The 18,742-nt window shown below is 38.9% G+C and overlaps 1 protein-coding gene across 7 annotated transcripts in view; it reads left to right on the forward strand.

Annotated features, from left to right (window-relative positions):
- Positions 1–18,742, forward strand: part of HECW2 (HECT, C2 and WW domain containing E3 ubiquitin protein ligase 2) — a 203,515-nt gene that overhangs the window by 154,593 nt on the left and 30,180 nt on the right. For all 7 annotated transcript variants that reach the window (XM_054210347.1, XM_054210349.1, XM_054210348.1 and 4 more), the window contains 5 exons: positions 4,635–4,769; positions 7,688–7,790; positions 8,814–8,910; positions 13,075–13,158; positions 16,213–16,322. In XM_054210347.1, the coding sequence (XP_054066322.1) occupies positions 4,635–4,769; positions 7,688–7,790; positions 8,814–8,910; positions 13,075–13,158; positions 16,213–16,322 (529 nt within the window). The remainder of the gene's footprint in view (positions 1–4,634; positions 4,770–7,687; positions 7,791–8,813; positions 8,911–13,074; positions 13,159–16,212; positions 16,323–18,742) is intronic.

Here is an 18,742-nt window from a genome sequence, read left to right on the forward strand (position 1 = left end):
AAAGCTACTTTATTATTACCTACAGAATTTTTGTTATCATTGAACGATTTGTATTAGTTTTTTTTTCTTGTTTAACTGTCAACTTTTCAGGCTTTTTTTATTCTTTTCTTCTTCAACATCAAAGTCTTGAGTGGCATTCATTAGTGTGTGTTATTTGCACTTTTTCTCTTTAATAGCTGACCATTTTCCTACGTGAGTCCTCTACCCAAATGCTAAGTAGGTCCACTGTTCATCAGTTTCTGAGATAAAATGGATGCACTTAAGACTGGGATAGCTCTGGGGGTGATCACTCTGTTGGTTATGTATTGGTTAACAGGAAAGAAATTGTGTGTAGTAAGTTTCATTAGTAGAGATCTTGAATAGTTGTAAGTCTTACTGCTTTTCAAAAAAGGTACCGCTTTTCAACTTCTAACAAAATATTTTAAATCACAGACATTTTAATAGTAGTAATACAATTTTAATGTAACTGTAAACTGGTGTGTCCTCACTATCTAGAATATGATTTTCTTTGCAGAAGATAGGAAGGCTAAAAATAGACTGTGATTGGCATGTGAGGAAGTGATAAGGCTATCAATTCATCTGAGAAGTCCTAATTAGGACCATAGGCATATTGAGCTTCGCAGTTCTTAGGTTTATCAGTCTTGGTACGGTTAGCTGTGGGACTCCATATAAACAATGATCTTGGTGCTTGAAAAGATTACAGGCAGATTCTAAACTGAAGGGTAGAAAAAGTGCTTGAGGGTTGTTTTCTTCTTGGGTTTATTAACTCTGGAAAGCACTCTGTTTTTGTCATTAGAAACACAATTAGGAATGTGCAATTACACTAACCTTGTTCTTTGCCTCCCTCAGTCTTTTCTGTTTTAAGTAATTCTTTTCCTGTTCAGCTCTTCAGAGGCCAGTTTTCTCCTGAAGAATACAGCGCTTTTCAATTGACTTTAATAGGCGCTCCAGAGAGAGAATTAGACCTTTGGATTTCTGGTGTGGTATTTGGTAACAGTGATGCTTACCACAACATTAATCAAAAAGAAGCACTGAATAAATCCCCCCTGGGATTTATTCACTTTGAATGAGGCTCAGTATTGTTCATTTTCATGATGTTGAATTGCCTTTGTCACGAATAGCACTTGTGGCCAGTAGAAAAGCCTATTCAGCACTCAAGAGAGATGATGGCCAGTAGATGGTGACACCAGTGCTTGATGAGACCAAACCGAAACTGGACCTGCCTTTATTAAAGCATAAACTTAAAGGGAAACAAGTAGAAATTAGTCATGCCACAATATATTATTGTATTTCCTTTCCCTGGCTACTCTTCCCTGCTGAGACAAGGTTTTCCTTTATTTTTCCAAGTATATCATAGTAAGAGGCTTGGTGCTCTTGCTCACGAGGCACGGTGACCGTTCTGACCCTTATGCAGTGCTGAGTAGTAGAGTTTTTACTCCCCAGTGTCAGTGCGGTCCTGGTTGCTTGTCCTCTTGCAGGCTGTCTTCAGGGTCGGCTGGGGACTGCCTACCTCTGAACTCCCTTCAAGGCGGCACAGCAAAGCCCGGTTGCCCACTCCTCTCTGACTCCTCCGTGTATCCCTTACAGAAGATAAAATGAGTTTGGCCTGCAGTTCTCCCTAAAAGGTCTGGCATAACTAGGGTGTAGTTCCTGATTGGCATTACGGAGGAACCTTCATCAGTCACTGACCACAGGGAGGCAGAAGACCATTGGAAGGAGTGGCAGCAGGACACACCATAGAGGCTAGCTTGGTCCACGAGCTCAACTCGGTCTGATGACTGTGTATACAGCAATGTAGAATTTCACGTGCATGCACACATGTATATACAGATAAGGACCCCAGTGCATGTGTGCAGTGTATGTGTAAGCTTATGTTCATATTTTAAAGCCAGGTGCAAACGTGTATACTTCTTAATTAGATCTCTGCAAGATGTGCAAATGCAGAATAAGTTATTGTAGGGCATTTTTTGGTTTTTTTTTTTGTTTTTTTTTTTCCTACAATGAATGAATCCATTGTACTTGATTAGTAATGTCTTCAATAGAAAGAAAAGGTATTTTAACAAGCTTCATAGACTTTAATTGGAAAGATAACTTGGGCAACTGTCCGTATTTAATGGACTAAATATAGTTTTGGCACTACCCGTCTTATGTCAGTCTCTTCAAGCATCATAGATTTATGGATTATAGCTAGACAGGAGTTATGAGAGGAATTTTTCTGAATGGAGACTGTGAGCCACTGTGTTTTGAGCTCTGTGCCAGTGTCTAGATTAGCTCAAAGCCTTGAAGCTCCAATGATTATCTTCACTGAAGCTTCAAAGTAGTAATTTATGCTTTAAAGTAGGCTGCTACTAGCTGACCTGCAAGCATTCATATTTAATAAGGCATGATTGTCTTTAACTTAATGTTTAAACTGAGTTGCTTATTTAAATGTAATGCCAAGGAACACTACATGCAATGTTAGATTGCTTCATTAACTCAAAGAACTGTGGAGCTCATTCTTTGTTCTGTAGCAAAGAACTCGAGGTAGTGCTTTCTCCTATGTTCAGTCAGTACCTTTTTTCCTTCTAAGTGATTTTGCAGTATGATGTTGACTTACTGAAATCAACTTTTGTTTTAGTGAAAGTGCTTCACATCTTATAAATACACACAGACCAGACTAGATAAAATAGTAGATAGAGGCACATTAAAAAACGCTATACCGACTACTTGCTAATAAGTGAAATAAAGCTATCAATCAGGAGCAAAATTTTCAGAAAGCCTGGATATGTTCCAGGAGCCTCTTCCAGTCATTTTCCAGGCCCAGAACTGAAATTTCAGAATGGCTTTCATTCTGCTTTCCCACTGGTTTCATATTCTCTAATCTGTATATTTTTGCTGCAGGTGACATCGTTACTTGTCAAGGTGAACAAGCCCTGCATTAGGCTCAAACGTTCCAAGGAAAACTGCGTTTACTGAATACACTTCTTAGTTGTTGGACTGTGTAACAGTCAGTTTCAATTTCATATCTATAACTATGTCAGGTGATCAAAATGGAGTTCTTCCTTACTGTTGGGGTAATGCGATTCCTTGCTTGTAGGCACAGGTTACAGGTGCAGGCCGTCGCTGTTAGGGCTGTAGAAGGTTTGCTGCCCTCTTCTGGAGCGTTTCTAAGGTTTTGCAACTTCTGTGTCCCTCCATATGCTTCTCCTTCCTTGGGAAATGGAAGTATGAACATTTTCTCCCACCACAATAACGGTATTTAGTTGCTGTTTAGCACGGCACACTGGTTTGTCTGCCTCCCTCCATAGCAGTCAGAAGAATTGCATTTTCTCTGGTCTGGCTATACCCAGCGGTCTCAAACAACGATTTCATGAATACTCTAAGCTGGCATCGCTGCCAAAAGAGCCAGTTCCACTCTCCTCGCGTCCCTGGTGGACTGACCGAGGTTAGAGGGACAAAAAGAGAGTAATTTTAGCCTGGACCAGCTCCCCAGCTGGGCTCACTGTGTGGCTGCACAAACGCTTGTGCCAACACAAGGCAGGAAGGGTGCGCGAGGGATGAAGCACGTGGTCAGGATGGGGGAAGATGAGAATGTTTCTACTGCTGACACCGCAGGACTGAATTGTTTATGAAGCTGTGGTCGAAGTACCTCACTGGTATCCAAACACAGAAATGGCTCCCGCAGTCCCCGACCACCTCTCTGCTGGTCCAGATTCTTTGATTCCTCAAACCAGATGTCACTTTCCTGTAACTCTCCTGCTCAAAACCAGGATCTTTTTTTGCCACTTCCGCATGTTTCCAGCATTGTGACTGGAAAAAACAAAGTGTGTTGAAATAGAACAGTGCTGCTTTCCAATTGCAGCACAGACACTGGAAAAAGTTTAAATTTCAGGGCTTAGAAACCTTTTTGGTTCAAATTGCGCAGAATTGTAGGAGGTTTTCATTTTCCAGGACATGTGCTCCTGTGACCTTGCTTTCAGCAGATGGCTGACTGGCCAATATGCGGTAGTTCTCACTGGTTGCCTGGTTTAAATGTTTTCGTTGCCATCATCTTTTTGTCCCTGACTGACCTTTCTTTTGGTGTTTTTTTTGGTTTTTTGTTTTGTTTTTTTTTTTTTAATAAGGTTAGCGAAACTTAGAGTAGTTGTATCAGGAGGATGGCAGAAATGCCTCTTGGCCTGTAATCATAGTTCATCACAGGAATGCAATCATACACTTCACATACATACACACAATTGTGTTCATAATTACATGGTAGATAGTTTACAAAAGCGAATGGTTTTGCACGTAATGACATCTTTTTAGATGCTTATAAGGAAATGAAATGGAGAATACACCGGGATTACTTTTATTAAACATTTAAGTCGTCTTGACAATCATAATATAGCTTCCTACTTCTGATGCTTGTCAGATGAGAATTTCAAAGGGCTTTATTGACATGAATGAAGTAGGGCATTAAAGAATTCATCCCTTCAGTGAGATGGAAAACTGTTATCCCTCTTCTGCCTAAGGGAAATGCAAGCCATAGTAACGTGAGGAAAATTTTCCAAAGCCTCATGTCAGCGACTGAAACCTAGATCCTGACTAGACATTAACCTCGGACGTATTAAAAGAAGGTATTAGCTATATGTTCTTTCTTCTTTCTCTTTCTCTAGGCTTTCTTTGTTGACCACAATTCCCGCACTACCACGTTCATCGACCCCCGGCTTCCCTTGCAGAGTAGCAGGCCCACGAGCGCGTTGGTCCATCGGCAGCACTTAACTCGACAACGCAGCCACAGCGCTGGTGAGGTGAGTTGGATCTGCCCCTTCTTTTTGGGAACCACCGGGTTTTTAGGATCATCCTCTTTCACATTGTTCCGTCCACAATTCCATGTTGTGAGGACCATGATTCTCCTGTACTCACCCATAAATATTTATTATTTTATTTATTTATTTCATTATTATGTTATTTATTAATATTCTGTTTATTTATTTGCCAACCATTGTTGCTTTTGAAATGTATGAATTCGGAGGAAAAATATCAGACACGAGTTTCTCTTACTTTCAATTTGCAGTAACCCTGTTTAACCACAGGAGAGCATCTGATTACAGATTACCAGTATCTGTATCCTGTCTTTCGCTGCCAAAATATGTATTGCTGTCTAGCATGGTGTCTGCCAAATATGTTGATATAACTCTGCAAATTAGAGGGGTACAAAAAAGTGCATGTGTGTATATAAATCTAGATGTGCAACTTTCTGAACAAGTATAAAAAATCTTACCATGTGTAGGCTTATCAAACTGTTATATGCATTTGCATATGTATTTCATCTCTACGTTCTAAACAGAAATACATGGAAAATACTATTTTGTTGTTATGTCCCTGTGGACCATTTTCACCGTCAGTCTCCATCTTGTTGTTGTAACATCTTTTTACTTGTGAGCCAGTGTGTATACAGTGACTTAGACTTCAGTTGTACTTTGTTTAACCTCCATACTGTTGACTGCACATTGTCTTTTCAGGGAAGGGCCAGGAACGAAACGCCAGGAATTATAGATAGTACAATTCAGAATGGCAAGAGAAATGCTCTGATTTATCCTTTTTTGTAGCTCAGTCTTGTGGCAGATGAAGTTCTGACAGAGGTCTGTTTTAGAGCAGGCATGAATCTTCTCTGCCACTTCTCTAAAAAGGCTTCCGCTGGGCTGCGGCAAGCGAGTGCCATACCACTGCCTGCATTTCTTGTCGTATCCTGTGTGAACGTGGTTTTATCACCCACGATACTTTCCACTCTCCACCCCCAATGTAAGGTATATTTTACAGATGGTTTTACATGGTATTTTGCATCAATTTGGTGATGTGATGTAGACAATGATGTCTTAGAGCAGGCAAGGAAGCTACAGGTGTCTTCATGTAGCTCTTCAGGTCCTCGATAAAGTAAAGCAAGTATTTCTGTTGCAACTGATTTATAACAGAGCAGAAACATTTTTTTTCTTAACTTTACCAAATATGCACTAAAATTATCTTTCTTTAAGCAGTGTGCAGAAGTTCTGCACTTAAAACAGCGAGATTCATGTCAGCCATGCTGCTGAAGTAGTCAATGCTGCAAAATAAGTGTAGTTTATCCTACAGGAAGTCATCACGTATATTGCATATACACAGTGCTGATTATCTGTCAGAATTTCCCACTCCACCTAGATACATGAAATTCCTTAAACCATGTTTCTACATCTAATTTTAGAAGTATTTCCTTGATACTGTTACAACTGTAACTTGAACTGAATAAAAGTATAATTCCAGATAGAAATCTCATACATAGCAATTCAATACAGTATTCCCGTTCTAGGATTAATGATGTAATGATGTTCATTTATATGCATATGTATGAATCTGAATGCCACTTTTTCTTCTGCCCCTATGACCTAAGTATTGCATATTTGCAGCTATTTTTCCTATTTTTAAACCATTGCATCAAAGAACTGTACATTATTGCAAAAGATGAATACTTAATGAAAAAAATTCTCAAAATACTTTCTTTGGATTTGCCTTGCCACGAACTTTGATGTTTTGAAGCCACTGACCCAGTTTTTACAGGGAGATGCGCTAAAGCAAACATGAACCAGTGCAAGGAATGCCTTTTTAGCTAAAGCTGAACTGCAGCGGGAAGCTGGAGCTAATAATAATGGCATTCCTTTTCCAGCACAGTGCCTACAGGAAATAATTCTTCATTTTTCTGAGAGGGTATTATCAGAGACCACAAAGGTCTTGGGGGAGATATCTCAGGACTTTTGCTTCTTCGTGATTTTAGAGTCTGGATTTAAAAACAACCTTTACAGTTATTTTATCTTTTGCAGTTAGATGTTTTGGAGATCTTTGAAGCTTGGAAGTGTAGTTCAAATGCTAACCATTACATGTAGGCAGAGGAACTGAGAAATAAACATAAAGGTCCAACAGGGTGAAAAAGAGGGTGAACAAAATGTTTTATATAGAGAAAATACAAAATACTGACACTGCAGAAATGGCTGAAGCCTTGGCACACACAAAACTGCAGAAGTTGCCCTGACATCACAAATGCTACCAGGAACACTTTTGCATTGTGGTTCTACCCTAAAAAATGTTCGTATGCAACATTTTTTAATCTTAGAAGGTGAACGCAAAAAAATCAGAACACTTTCACTGAATGATTGTAGGAAACATATTTTTACCAGTTTTGGACTCGTTTGCCTTGCCTGAACGTGAACTTCCTCCTTTATCCTCCTGTTTCAGACACAGACTTGTTTCTGGTTCAGATTTAGGGAAGCTCCATTCAAGCACAGAGGAAATAGAGGTGCTAATGAGGAGCAGAATTTGATTTTTCAGAACCTTGGATATGGATAAAGGTGTCCATGAAGTACAAAAGACCCTCTGAAGGAATCCCAGTTTGCATTTTTTAGTCCCTTTTCAGAATGGGACTATTATTTAAAAATAGTAATAACCTTTCAATCCGTTTTGATTCTTCATATTAATAGGCACAATGTACTAAACAATGTTTTACTAATAACTAATTACGAATAATGTTTAACTAATAACAACACACAGCTGATTCCTGCTGCGGTGGTTACGGGGATAGTGATCAAGCAAAGCATTTACCTATGTGCTTAGTTTTAAGCCATCTGAGTTCTCACTTTTACGCACCCAAGTACGCGTGCTGGCACAGAGCCGCTCATTGTGGTTACTTGCACGTTTTCAGGTCGGAGAGGACTCCCGTCATTCAGGACCACCAGTTTTGCCAAGACCATCCAGCACATTCAACACAGTCAGCAGAGCTCAGTACCAGGACGTGGTTCCAGTGGGTATGTCGGCATACGGCCTCTTTACAGAGAAGTTCTCCGTCACTGAGCGTGTCACGTCAGCGTGCGCTGCTGGGTTTTTCATTTGGTTGGGGTGGGTGGAAGTTATCATTTGTTACGATTTTTTCTGTCCAATGGCATTTCCCAATTGTTCAGTTGGAACCTGCTGGAATAATGATACCCAAAGTGTCTGTGCAGAACCAAATAACTGATGTAAAACTTCTACCTTCCTAGCTCGCTTACTCTACACGGTGACAGGAAGAGTTGAAGCCAGTGAGCCAAGTTGTGGACTCCCTCTATTCCCAGTGATTTTTGTACAACTTCTGAGCATCTATTTTGGCAGGATTCCAGAAAGTGCTAATCAGCTTGGAATTAGTCATTAGCTTAACTTCTGTTCTCGGTTACATACACACAAAGTTACTGACTTGTGTGCCGCCAAGAACAGAATTTAGCTTACTGAATCTAACAGCTGTCACATTGTGCTAAATCAAGATAAATTAATCCAATTGACTGTAACTGGCTCTTTGTACTGTGGCACGTTTACTTGAAAATCTCTGCTAATTTAAATCCTTCCCCTTGCCATGGACGTGGTGTGCATACACTGCAGGCTCAGCAATTAGTGAGTATTTGATATGGGTGTTTCCAATGACTGATTAATATTTGAGAGTGGATTTCAGTGCAGTGAAAACCAAGGTCCCTGCAATTTTATTCTAGCAATGAATATTCTAGTTTGACCTTGGCTAAGAGGGTGAGTGATAAAATATAATAGAAATTGCTAACAAAATTAGAGCTATTAATAGTGGGAAGGTCGTGTCAGAATCGGATTTGCTTCGTAATCAAGAAGCGTGTTCCCCAAATGATAGTAGAATCAGTAGCCTTACACGAAAAAGCATTAACACAATACTGCTAAACTTAAAACCGTGAAGATGAAGTCCGCTGTCATTATTTTTTCAAAACTCAGAAGAAATGCAGTCTTGTATCTTGTATCTCCTTGTTTCAGCATGATCTTTCTGTTGATGTTTTCAGCTTACAATGACAAGATCGTTGCGTTTTTGCGGCAGCCCAATATCTTTGAAATTCTACAAGAACGTCAGCCAGATCTTACCAGGAATCATTCACTCAGGTAATAAAATTAGTGAAATCTGCTATTCTTATTTCAGTATAAAATGCTAATTAGAATTAGTTTCTTTCATTAAAATCAGCAGTGGAACATAGCACATGATAGAATTCTGGCCTGTTCAAACATATTCATAAAACTATTAAGAAATAGTTGTTTATTGTACTTCTGTGTAAGTCTCTGTAATAAGGTTTACGAGAACAGAGGTAATGCGTTATTACCAAATAAAGGTATCTACAATAAAATGTTTTGAACAACTGGCATAAGAGATTTGCTGATGTCTTCAAAATGTGCCAAGACAGCTGGATGGCACGGCAAATGTGCCCATTCATTTCAGTATGAGTACAGCTGGGACTGTGAGGCAGAATGGCATTTGGTTTTGTTCTTAGCTTCTTAGTGCGCATTTACAGAAAGGCTGTCCTGACCTAATGAACTTGGAGGTAATGTTGTATCAATCCGAATTTTTAGTGCTTCTCCAAAATTTAAAAAATGTGTAGCTACAGGTTTTTGCATCGTCCAACAAGATCCGATGAAGGATGATCTGTGATTGTTATATGGTTGTTATAGCTCCCTCGTATAGTTAGACTAGGAATGATAAAAAGTGAAATTCAGTAAGTGGCAAGATCCATCTTAAAGTGTGTCCTTCACAAAGACACTTTGGTTCATGTACTTGAGTGTAAAAGATGGAATAACTAACAACTTGGATATTAGTGACTAGGGCTCAAATTACTATCTCTTCTTCCTTGGGCATTAAATTTGAAAAGCACTGGTTTGATGGTTGCGGTCTGTCCTGTGCGGAGAGCTGCCAGTGAAGTGCTCTGTGTTCCAGGTGCCTATCCACTCTGGCTGGCGCAGTAGCCAGCACAGATTTTCATTTTTTTTTTCCATTCTCATAGTGTTACTTATTAATCCCCTTTCCTCCATGTCCTGCAAGTTCCCAGAATTCAACAAGCTGCCCTGTTTTGCAGTTTCCCAAAGCATTGTGTCCTAATGAGTTTTGTGATGAGGCTTCTATGTTAAATATTTGTTTTACCCTCTAAAGAAATCCTGGCTGACAAACCTGAAATGACGTACTAGCAGAATACACATTCTCTAGAAAATACAGAGAAAAGGAGGAAAATAAAAATCTACAATTCTCAGCCTGTCAAAACACTTCCTATGTTGCACCCCTATCACTACAAGCAAGTTTGTCCCACCAGGCTTGGTTTGAAATGTGAGCAAACTAATCTGTTGGGAAATAGTATACCATTTCTGATTATTAGTAGTTTTATTATTCCTTTTTCCTTTCCCTGGGGTGCTTGGCTTCCTTTACTCTGATAGCAATCAGACTGTCATTTTCTTTACGTGTTTTGTGGTTTTTTTAGAGTTTCTATAGTTTAAGAGTTCAGACTGTTCAAAAGACTTGTTTGTGTTATCACACTCTGCTTATTGTAGAACCTTGCTTCCTGACTACCGAATCATAATTTGCCACAAGCTGAGCCATTCTCAAGGGAAAAATGTTTTTCAGATTAAAAATGGAAGTTCAAAGGATAAAAGATACTGGTTTCTGTAACTCCTCATTTACTTGAGACTGTGTATAATAGACTGAAGATCTATGTCTAACTTGCCTGCTTTAGCAGAATGATTGGGGGTTTTAATGAACATAATTTTATTTTACATCAAGTAGGATTGTTCAGAGAAGCCATTCTGTTAAGCCAAATCGTTCCATTCTAGCCTTAGTCTTCGAAGTTAGTATATTTAAGGTAAAGTATCTTCCATTATACCTCTCCTATATTCTTCTAAAGCTGATGCTTCAGTAACATTGCTTATATTTTTATAAAGATCACAATTTCATTTCTCCTAGTTAGTCTTTTAAGACCCTGATTTAGCAAGTTATTGGAATCCGTGTCTATTTCACACGTGGTGAGAGTAAGCAACTCCAATGACATTGCTGTAACACTTGATGAATTAAGACCTAAGTGAAATCCCACACTATGAATTCTTTGTGTCGTTTTTTTTTTAGTGTAGTGATCAGTACCACTGTCAGTAATCTATTTCTTTGAGGACCTCAGTGCAATTGGGGAAGAATGATGATATTAATATTGCTATTATTATTATAATTATTACATAGGAGAGGAGGAAAATCAGTATTTGGCCAGTGGAAGGGCACAGAGATAATTTGAAAAGATTTCTTACATTTTCTGTCTAAAATAATCTCTCATTCCTAAAAAGAATAAAGAGATAAGAAGTTGAGGGTCTATTAAAATATACAATGAAAGTATATTACAGGTACGAGATTGTTGTTCAGAGGTTTTATGGTGGAGTGAGAACATTGTATTTATCATACTATTATTAAGCGTGTAGCCAGCATCAAATCTTACTGCAAGACACCACAGATGAAACTGTAAATAACGTCATGGAAAAGACTTCAGTCGAAGGCACCTGTTGTACATGAAACAGAATTTATATCTTAACAGCAGGTAAAAGGCATATATGTAAAAAAACATTATCAAAGTCACAACTGTCCCTGGTAGCCCCAGGAAGTCATGGACTGCATTCATTTGTAGGGCTGCATCTGTGAGTTAATGCAGAAAACATCCTTCTGGTTCCTGGTGTTGCTGCCAACTAAATGCTAAGATATATTTTGTAATCCACCATGTATTTCCTCAAACCTTGCCCTTTGGGCACTGATGTAAATTGGAGTAGGCTCTGGAAGTGTCCAGAGGTCCCTGCCCTGGGCACTCTAGGGCCATGCTTTTGCAGGCTGGCTTTGGCTCGGCGCTGTGCTAGTGCAACCACTCGAGTCTTGACTGGCTGCAACCACAGCATCGATGAAGCGGGTGCTTGACTCTCAGGACCTCTCTTCATGGCAAAACACTGAATTCCACACTCCTGCTACAGCCACAGCCGCCACCCTGGCGAGCTCTGGGCAGCCTGGCTATGCCCTTTTTTCACCCTTGAATACGCCGTAAGTGTAGTGCAAGTTACCAGGCAACGTATGTTAGATCTGCTCTTTGAGAACGTCTTTATGCACCGTGATTTTAGAGACAGGTGGCAAGAAATTTGGTTTGATCCTTTTGTTGAAACTGCTGCACATGAAGTGATGTCTTCCAGAAATTCATCTCGCAGCTTAAACTGCGTGCAGCCACCAGCAGCCTTGTTACGATGTGGATTGCAGATCCACACAGATCAAAACAGGTCAAAACAGATCGGTTTTGACCTTCTTGTTGTCACTGTTGGTAATAGTGGGGTAGATGGACCTCTGAGCTGAGCCAATGCTGCTGTTTTTATGTGGAGTTCTTTACTTTTCTTTTTGTTTGGGGATTTTCTCCTTTGGAATTGGGACAGTTTTTACTACATGGGTTTGGTTTTTGTTTTCTTTTTTGAAGAGTAAAGCCAAATTAGAATTTCTCTCTACTGTACCATCAAATACCTTGTACTGCTAGAGAGAAAATAAAAAGGATGTTCTTCTGTTTTAGAATGCAGGAAAAAACTCTAAAGAGAAAAAGAACAGAAATCAGCCAAGGAATTTTATTCAATATAGATCGTAAAAACTTGTGTGTTACCATGCTGAGAGTTTAGGATGCGTAGATTCTACAGTAGTGACCGCGCTGGCTCTGGGAGGAAGGGTGTGCGCTGGGGTGGGACAGAGGGGGAGAAATAGTACAAGGGTTTTTCTGGAAGATCTCTTAAATGCAGTGTGGCATGAAAACCCCGCTTTTAAAATCACAAGTGTGCATTGTGATGTATGGCTTGCATTTGTACAAAGGTTCAAAAAAAGACAGTACCTCTTTAAACAGTTCACTTTCGGAATAGTAATGACCTCTCACAGGGCTCAGCCTTCTACTTTGAATGCAGGGACACAGCTAGCGTGAACTTGAATGACTGATTTTTAAAAAAAATTATTTTTTTTTTTAACTGTTTGGATGGCTGTACTACTTGAAGCAGCCTGAGCATTGAAGAGATGAGGGCAGCAGGAGAATCACTCCTCAGCATAAATTAGCTTTTGGGTTGTAATATTTTCCTGCTCAAGTGGACGTGTTGTGGCAAGGGAAAAAAAATGGTTTTTGAAATACAGAAGCATAACCCAGAGGTTTTTATGGTATACCCTGTACTCTTTCTTGTTGCTGTGGTGTACATTGGTGCCTTATTTGCAAAAGATATTTTGGAAGTCTTTTTTCGCTTACACAGGGAGAAGATCCAGTTCATCCGGACAGAGGGAACACCTGGGTTGGTGCGTTTATCCAGTGATGCAGACCTTGTCATGTTACTCAGGTAGGCACTGCTGCTTTCGATGCACGTATGGAATATGCTGTGGCAGCTGCTGAGGAGCCTTTCAGTGAGTAGAGTGTGCTGATTTCGTGACCTAATCATTTCCCTTTCAGTACTCCGACTTGCAGCTGGAAGAGCTACAACTCAAGGGTCAGATACTTTATTTTCATCACGGTCAATTTCTAGATGGTAGCTGGAGGTCACATTTTTTGGTAGAAGTGATGGAATGTGATGTTCTGTCTGAGGAAAGGCAAGTGCAAGATGGCTGTGCTTGCGATTTATATGGGTTTGCCCAGACCACCTTTCACTGTCCTGTTGCATCCAGCTCTGACGTTTGGAGAGGCGGTGCAGTTTAGACCTCTTTGCAAGAATGTGCCTCCTGCTGCTTCAAGAATGCACCTCTTTAGTTCCGTGGTTTGGGGATGTATTTGTGAACATTCATACTTGAGATGTGTTTTTATTACTTAACGTCTTGCTGCCTCTTCACTATGCTGTCAAGCATTGTCCCCTTTAATAAAGGAAATACAGAGTTCACGAAAGGGGAAGCTGCTGCTTTAGTATTTTTCATTTAAACAATTACATCAAAAAATCGGGCAGAGTTTTTGCTAGGATTAAACCCTTGTATCTTCACGTTGTATTCGCATCCATTCTAAAAGCGCATGAAGAAATTCATGAGTACATTTAAAATTGAATCTAGTAAAATAGGATTGGCATTAGTAGTAGTATTTTGAGATCAGGTTGCATAATGATAATCCTTTCTGGTCCCTAAATCTCTGAATTAATTACAGCTATAAAAAAACCCTCATTCTAAAGGCATGCAGAAGCTTTTTTAAAATGCAAATATTGTTTCTTAATAAACCTTTTAAATTTTTGTTTCGATATATAATGCATGGAGATGGCACAGGTTTTACACAGAAAAGTCTGGCTTCAGCTATTTGTTTCTAAATAAGGGTTGCACAAATGATTTTATCATTGCTCTTTGAATGGGTTTTCTTCCCTCTAGTGTTCTGTTAACAGCAAAGACTGCAAATAACTTATAATGGAAATAAAGCAAATTAAAAATTTTGTTTGCAGTCTTCCTTTTGTAGAAAAGTATAACTAATTTTTAAGAGAAAAGTTGTAACTAGTGCCTCCCTAGAATAACTTTATCATATTCTTCACATTATATTTCTCTTAATCTACTTTTTCCCCCCCCCAAAAAACAAATCTAACTGAAAAGCATTGCTTGAGGATTTTCTTCCCATTTTATTAATAATCTAATTGCCCTGAAGACATACTATTGATAAAATGTTATCTATGCATTCATTAGTTTCTTAAAATGTTGGATGCTAAACCTCAAGACTGGACCGAGTTATTGTGAGTAAATACCAGTGTAAAACTGAAGGTCGGCTAAGTTAAAATACTGGTGTACTGAGGTGATGAAATGTCTTTTCTTACCATTGTTTAGTCTCAGTGGATTTTTACTTTTAACAGTATCTTCCAGCAGGGTGTCATCATGACCCTTCTCTATGAAACCCTGAGAAAACTGCACTCTAATCACGACGACTCAATCTTCCTGGGGCTCTGGACACCTGGGTTGTGTATCTGGCTTGGCTGGTTGAATGACCTTAGGGAAGACTGTACCCATGTCCATGCCTCTGTTTCTTCAGCTGGGGGGGAAAGATATAATTGTCCTGTAGACCACTCTGAGATGTAGTAAATAATTGGGTGGAATTACTGTTTCTGATATCTTTATTGTTTGGGAACACTGTACATTTTTTCACATGCTTCAGTAAATATAAAGTTGCAGCTAACTTAAAAGAAACAAACCAACCCCTATGTGTTTAGGGACTGAAGGAAATACGGTGCATCACACTCTTAAGAATGGCATTACATTATGCTTCGGGTGTTAGGAAGAAAATACTTTTCAGTTTCTTCTTCCGAACGTGTTGTTTGTATGCAACACAAATAATCATCTTAACTCTTCATTTAATCCAAGACTGAAGCAGTGGTTTATATTTCATCACATTTTCAGCATCAAAATGTAACTTGGAGAAAAAGAACACATGGTCATGAATTTAAAAAGAACTGCCAGAAAATACCCATTCCAAAAAAACCTCATGCAAAAAATTTTTCTAGGTATTTGTTCAGTGAAAAAAACTTGGTGAGAAAAATCTTTTATTTGAACGTTGCTTTCATTGTTTGAGCTCTGTAGTAAAAGATTGGCTTGTGATTCTTTCTGTAGCTCAATTTTTGAAAATGAATTTTATATATGAGCTCAGCAGGTTATTCTTATCTGTGTAGTGTTTAACATCCAACATAGGCTTTGATATCAGATCCATTCTGATACTAGATATTCTGTCTCTTTTTGGATTTGCTTGTGTCAATTTTTGGGAAAAGACTGAAATTTTAATATAGATACAGACTCTATGTACCGGATGCAGTGATTAGGCTGCCAAATGTTTATTGGTTTTCTCTTAAAAATTGTGTAGCAATAACAGATGAAGCATGAAATAACTCAACCTGAACAGGCTAGTGATATACCTGTTTCAGCAACAGTGTTAGAATTAAAGATAATATAAGGAAATAACTTGTTATGCCAACAAGCTTACTATTGAATACGCTCAACAAGTTCAGATGTGATTCTTAATCCTGGAGGCTTAGAATGTTTGTCTCTGCTCCTGGTCTTTGTGCAGTATTGCAGATCTTTTTCCAGGAAAGTGTGATTAAGGTTATTGACCCCTTTGTCACAAGAACACAATTTAAAAAAACCAAAAAACCACATACCCACACACTCCCAAAAGCCAAACAAACAAATTTTAAAGGCGATTAATTATATTTCAACCTTGAAAACAAATACCATGCTATGTATAGTGATGTCCCACAAAAGTAGTAATTACTGTTTTCTGGTAACTTTCAAGGTCTGATTGAGGGAATGGCAGTAAAATATTTTGTATCACTCTAAGTGTGCACAGTGGAAAGGAAGCAGGCTAGTAACTACAGATTTCTTCACAGAAAGTGGAAAAATGCCATTCATTCAAATAAACGTGTTATTTCTGATTTGCTCCTTTTTACCAGCTTGTTTGAGGAGGAGATAATGTCATATGTGCCACCACATGCCTTACTTCATCCTAGTTATTGCCAGTCCCCGAGGGGCTCGCCGGTGTCTTCGCCTCAGAACTCTCCAGGTAAGTCTCTCAGGCACAGCTTCTGCAGGGACTGTAGGAGACCGTTTCTCATTCTTGGTAAGGACCAGTTCCAGATCAGTAAAGTCAGTAGCATGCTCTTGCTGCCTTCCCGAAAGTCGGAGAACAAAAACAATAGAAAAATGGTTTGACTGTATTTTTTTGTTTGCTTTCCAAATTCAAAATCACGTCAGCCTAAAGCCAAGAACCTGCTGTTTGGAAAGTATAACCTATTCCCCTCTTTATTCCCCAACCTTTAGACGGGTAAAGTTACATAAGCTGAAGCACCTTCTGAGTGGTCAGTGAGCTTGTCACTGCGGTACTTTCATTATGATGGTATCCGTAAGGTATTGCAGTAGAGCCAGTCCCGTGATTTAGTTTACATTATGCTGCATACAATAACCTTCCACCTTTCTGAAGATACAAGTTCTGTTGCTCCAGCAGCAACAAAGATCTAGTCCTATTTTTGAGCAAAGTCAACAAGTGTGATTGCATTTGACTGTCAAACTTGAACCTTTGCCTTGGGCTCACAAGATGTTTTGCCAGTAGAAAAAATTGGCGTATTACAGCTTCAGAGGTTGTGATTTTGTTCTGACTTGTAAAACATGCAAACCTGTTGTTCACTGATGTGAAACACCTAAGTGACTGCTCATGCCAGGATCCTGACGCCTAAAGAATTAAAAATATGAGATGTAATAACTGTACATTAAAATGCCAGTTTTAGTGGGGCTGTGGGGCAATGAGTGACAATTTTATGTAAAGTCAGATTGTTGTCCCTTAACATGAGTTCAAAAGATAGCACGTTGCAGCTGTCTGGAAATGCACATGTCAGAATGGAATGAAGTTGATCACATATTAACTAAGTTGTGGATCAGAACTAAATTATTTCAAATATGGCAAGTTTCATTTGACCTCTGAAGGCTAATTATAGCAATTTGAAGTTTATAGATGTCGCTATTCTTAGTTTTCTCAAGAAAGATAATAGGTAAGTAAAATAAAATCACTGCAGTAAATTGGAATTGGCTTAAGGGGACTTCTACAAATTTGATAACAAAAGTATAGATAAGTGGAGAACATTCAGGATGTAGTTCGGGAACTACCTCTAGGTAGTTCCAGACAATAAGAAAATTTTATCTGAAAAAGTACTGTGATTTTTATGGGCATTTCCCAGCCCACAATCATAAAAAGCTTTGCCTTTTCAAGAAACCAGATTAAAACCATTCATAAACATGTCATGAGTGGTAGCTTTTCAAGCTGCTGGACCTCTGTAGGACCTATTTGAAGAAAGTATCCGAAAACCTTAATGATCTTATGGCATTCTGCAAAGCAGCAAAATATAATACTCACGTGTATTGATATTTTTGGAAAATATATGGGTTAGATATAACTCTTTCCCTTTGTTGAAAAGAAAGGAAGAATGAAATCTGGATGTTTGCACCTTATTTCCAACTGCAAACTTGGCAGTCTTTTATGAGTAAAACCAGCTTTGGCCTTCAGAGTCATAATTTCTTCATTATTAGTACATGCGCCGAAGCATGCTGGCAGGGCTTCACTCTAACAAAGTCATTTCAAAATACATTCAGTCTTTAACATGGTATTTTCATCTATTCCTCAAAGAAGCAGCACACAGTAAAGGATGAACAGTGATGGTTTTAGTCCTGTTCTCCTTAAAATTGTAATCTCTATTCTATTTCATAGAAAAATATAGAGAGACCATTGAATTGCCCTGTCAGTCTGCGAGTATGCGTGTTTGTGTTGGTGTACAAATGACTTTTTTGATGAGAAATTGTAAATAGCCCATCATTTCTATGAAGGCTCTGTGTTTTTCTGTTATCTAAACTGGCTGTGGTGCACTGCAGGACGTTGTGTGTTAAGGATCCATTGTTCAGATCGGTCACAATCAGTTCTACTTTCTCTTTTGGGAAAGATGAATAGTCATGAAGATACTCTTTATATCTGCTTTAGAATATAACCTCTTTGAAAATCAAATACGATTATCACATCACTGGCATTTTTTAGCTCTTCCATTAACATCTTTTGTTCCCAAGGCGGACGTAATCACTGTAATTGCCCAGGAATTTCTTGGCATATGCATCTGATTTGCAATGAGGACTTGTCATGTGCTGACAGCATAATATACTGCTGATTTCTGAACCGTGAATTAATGCGTTACCAGGTTTATGCTCTGCGGTATGTCTCAGCAAAAACTTCCTTCAGGGGTTAAGATTAAAGCATGCTTTTGTTGCATTTTTTTGGCGACTATGTTTTTGTACCCGCTTTGACCCAAAGCGAAACAAACAAAGTAGGGGGAAAAGGCCAATAACCAAAAGGCTGATTACAATTTCAAGTTTATGTAAGTTTTCTAGAGAACTTAGCTGAGTGTACCTTTAGAAGCCCTTGGTGCTCTCAGTAAAAGAGGAGAA

This window comes from Rissa tridactyla, chromosome 7, assembly GCF_028500815.1.
Source record: "Rissa tridactyla isolate bRisTri1 chromosome 7, bRisTri1.patW.cur.20221130, whole genome shotgun sequence".
Lineage (NCBI taxonomy): Eukaryota > Metazoa > Chordata > Aves > Charadriiformes > Laridae > Rissa > Rissa tridactyla.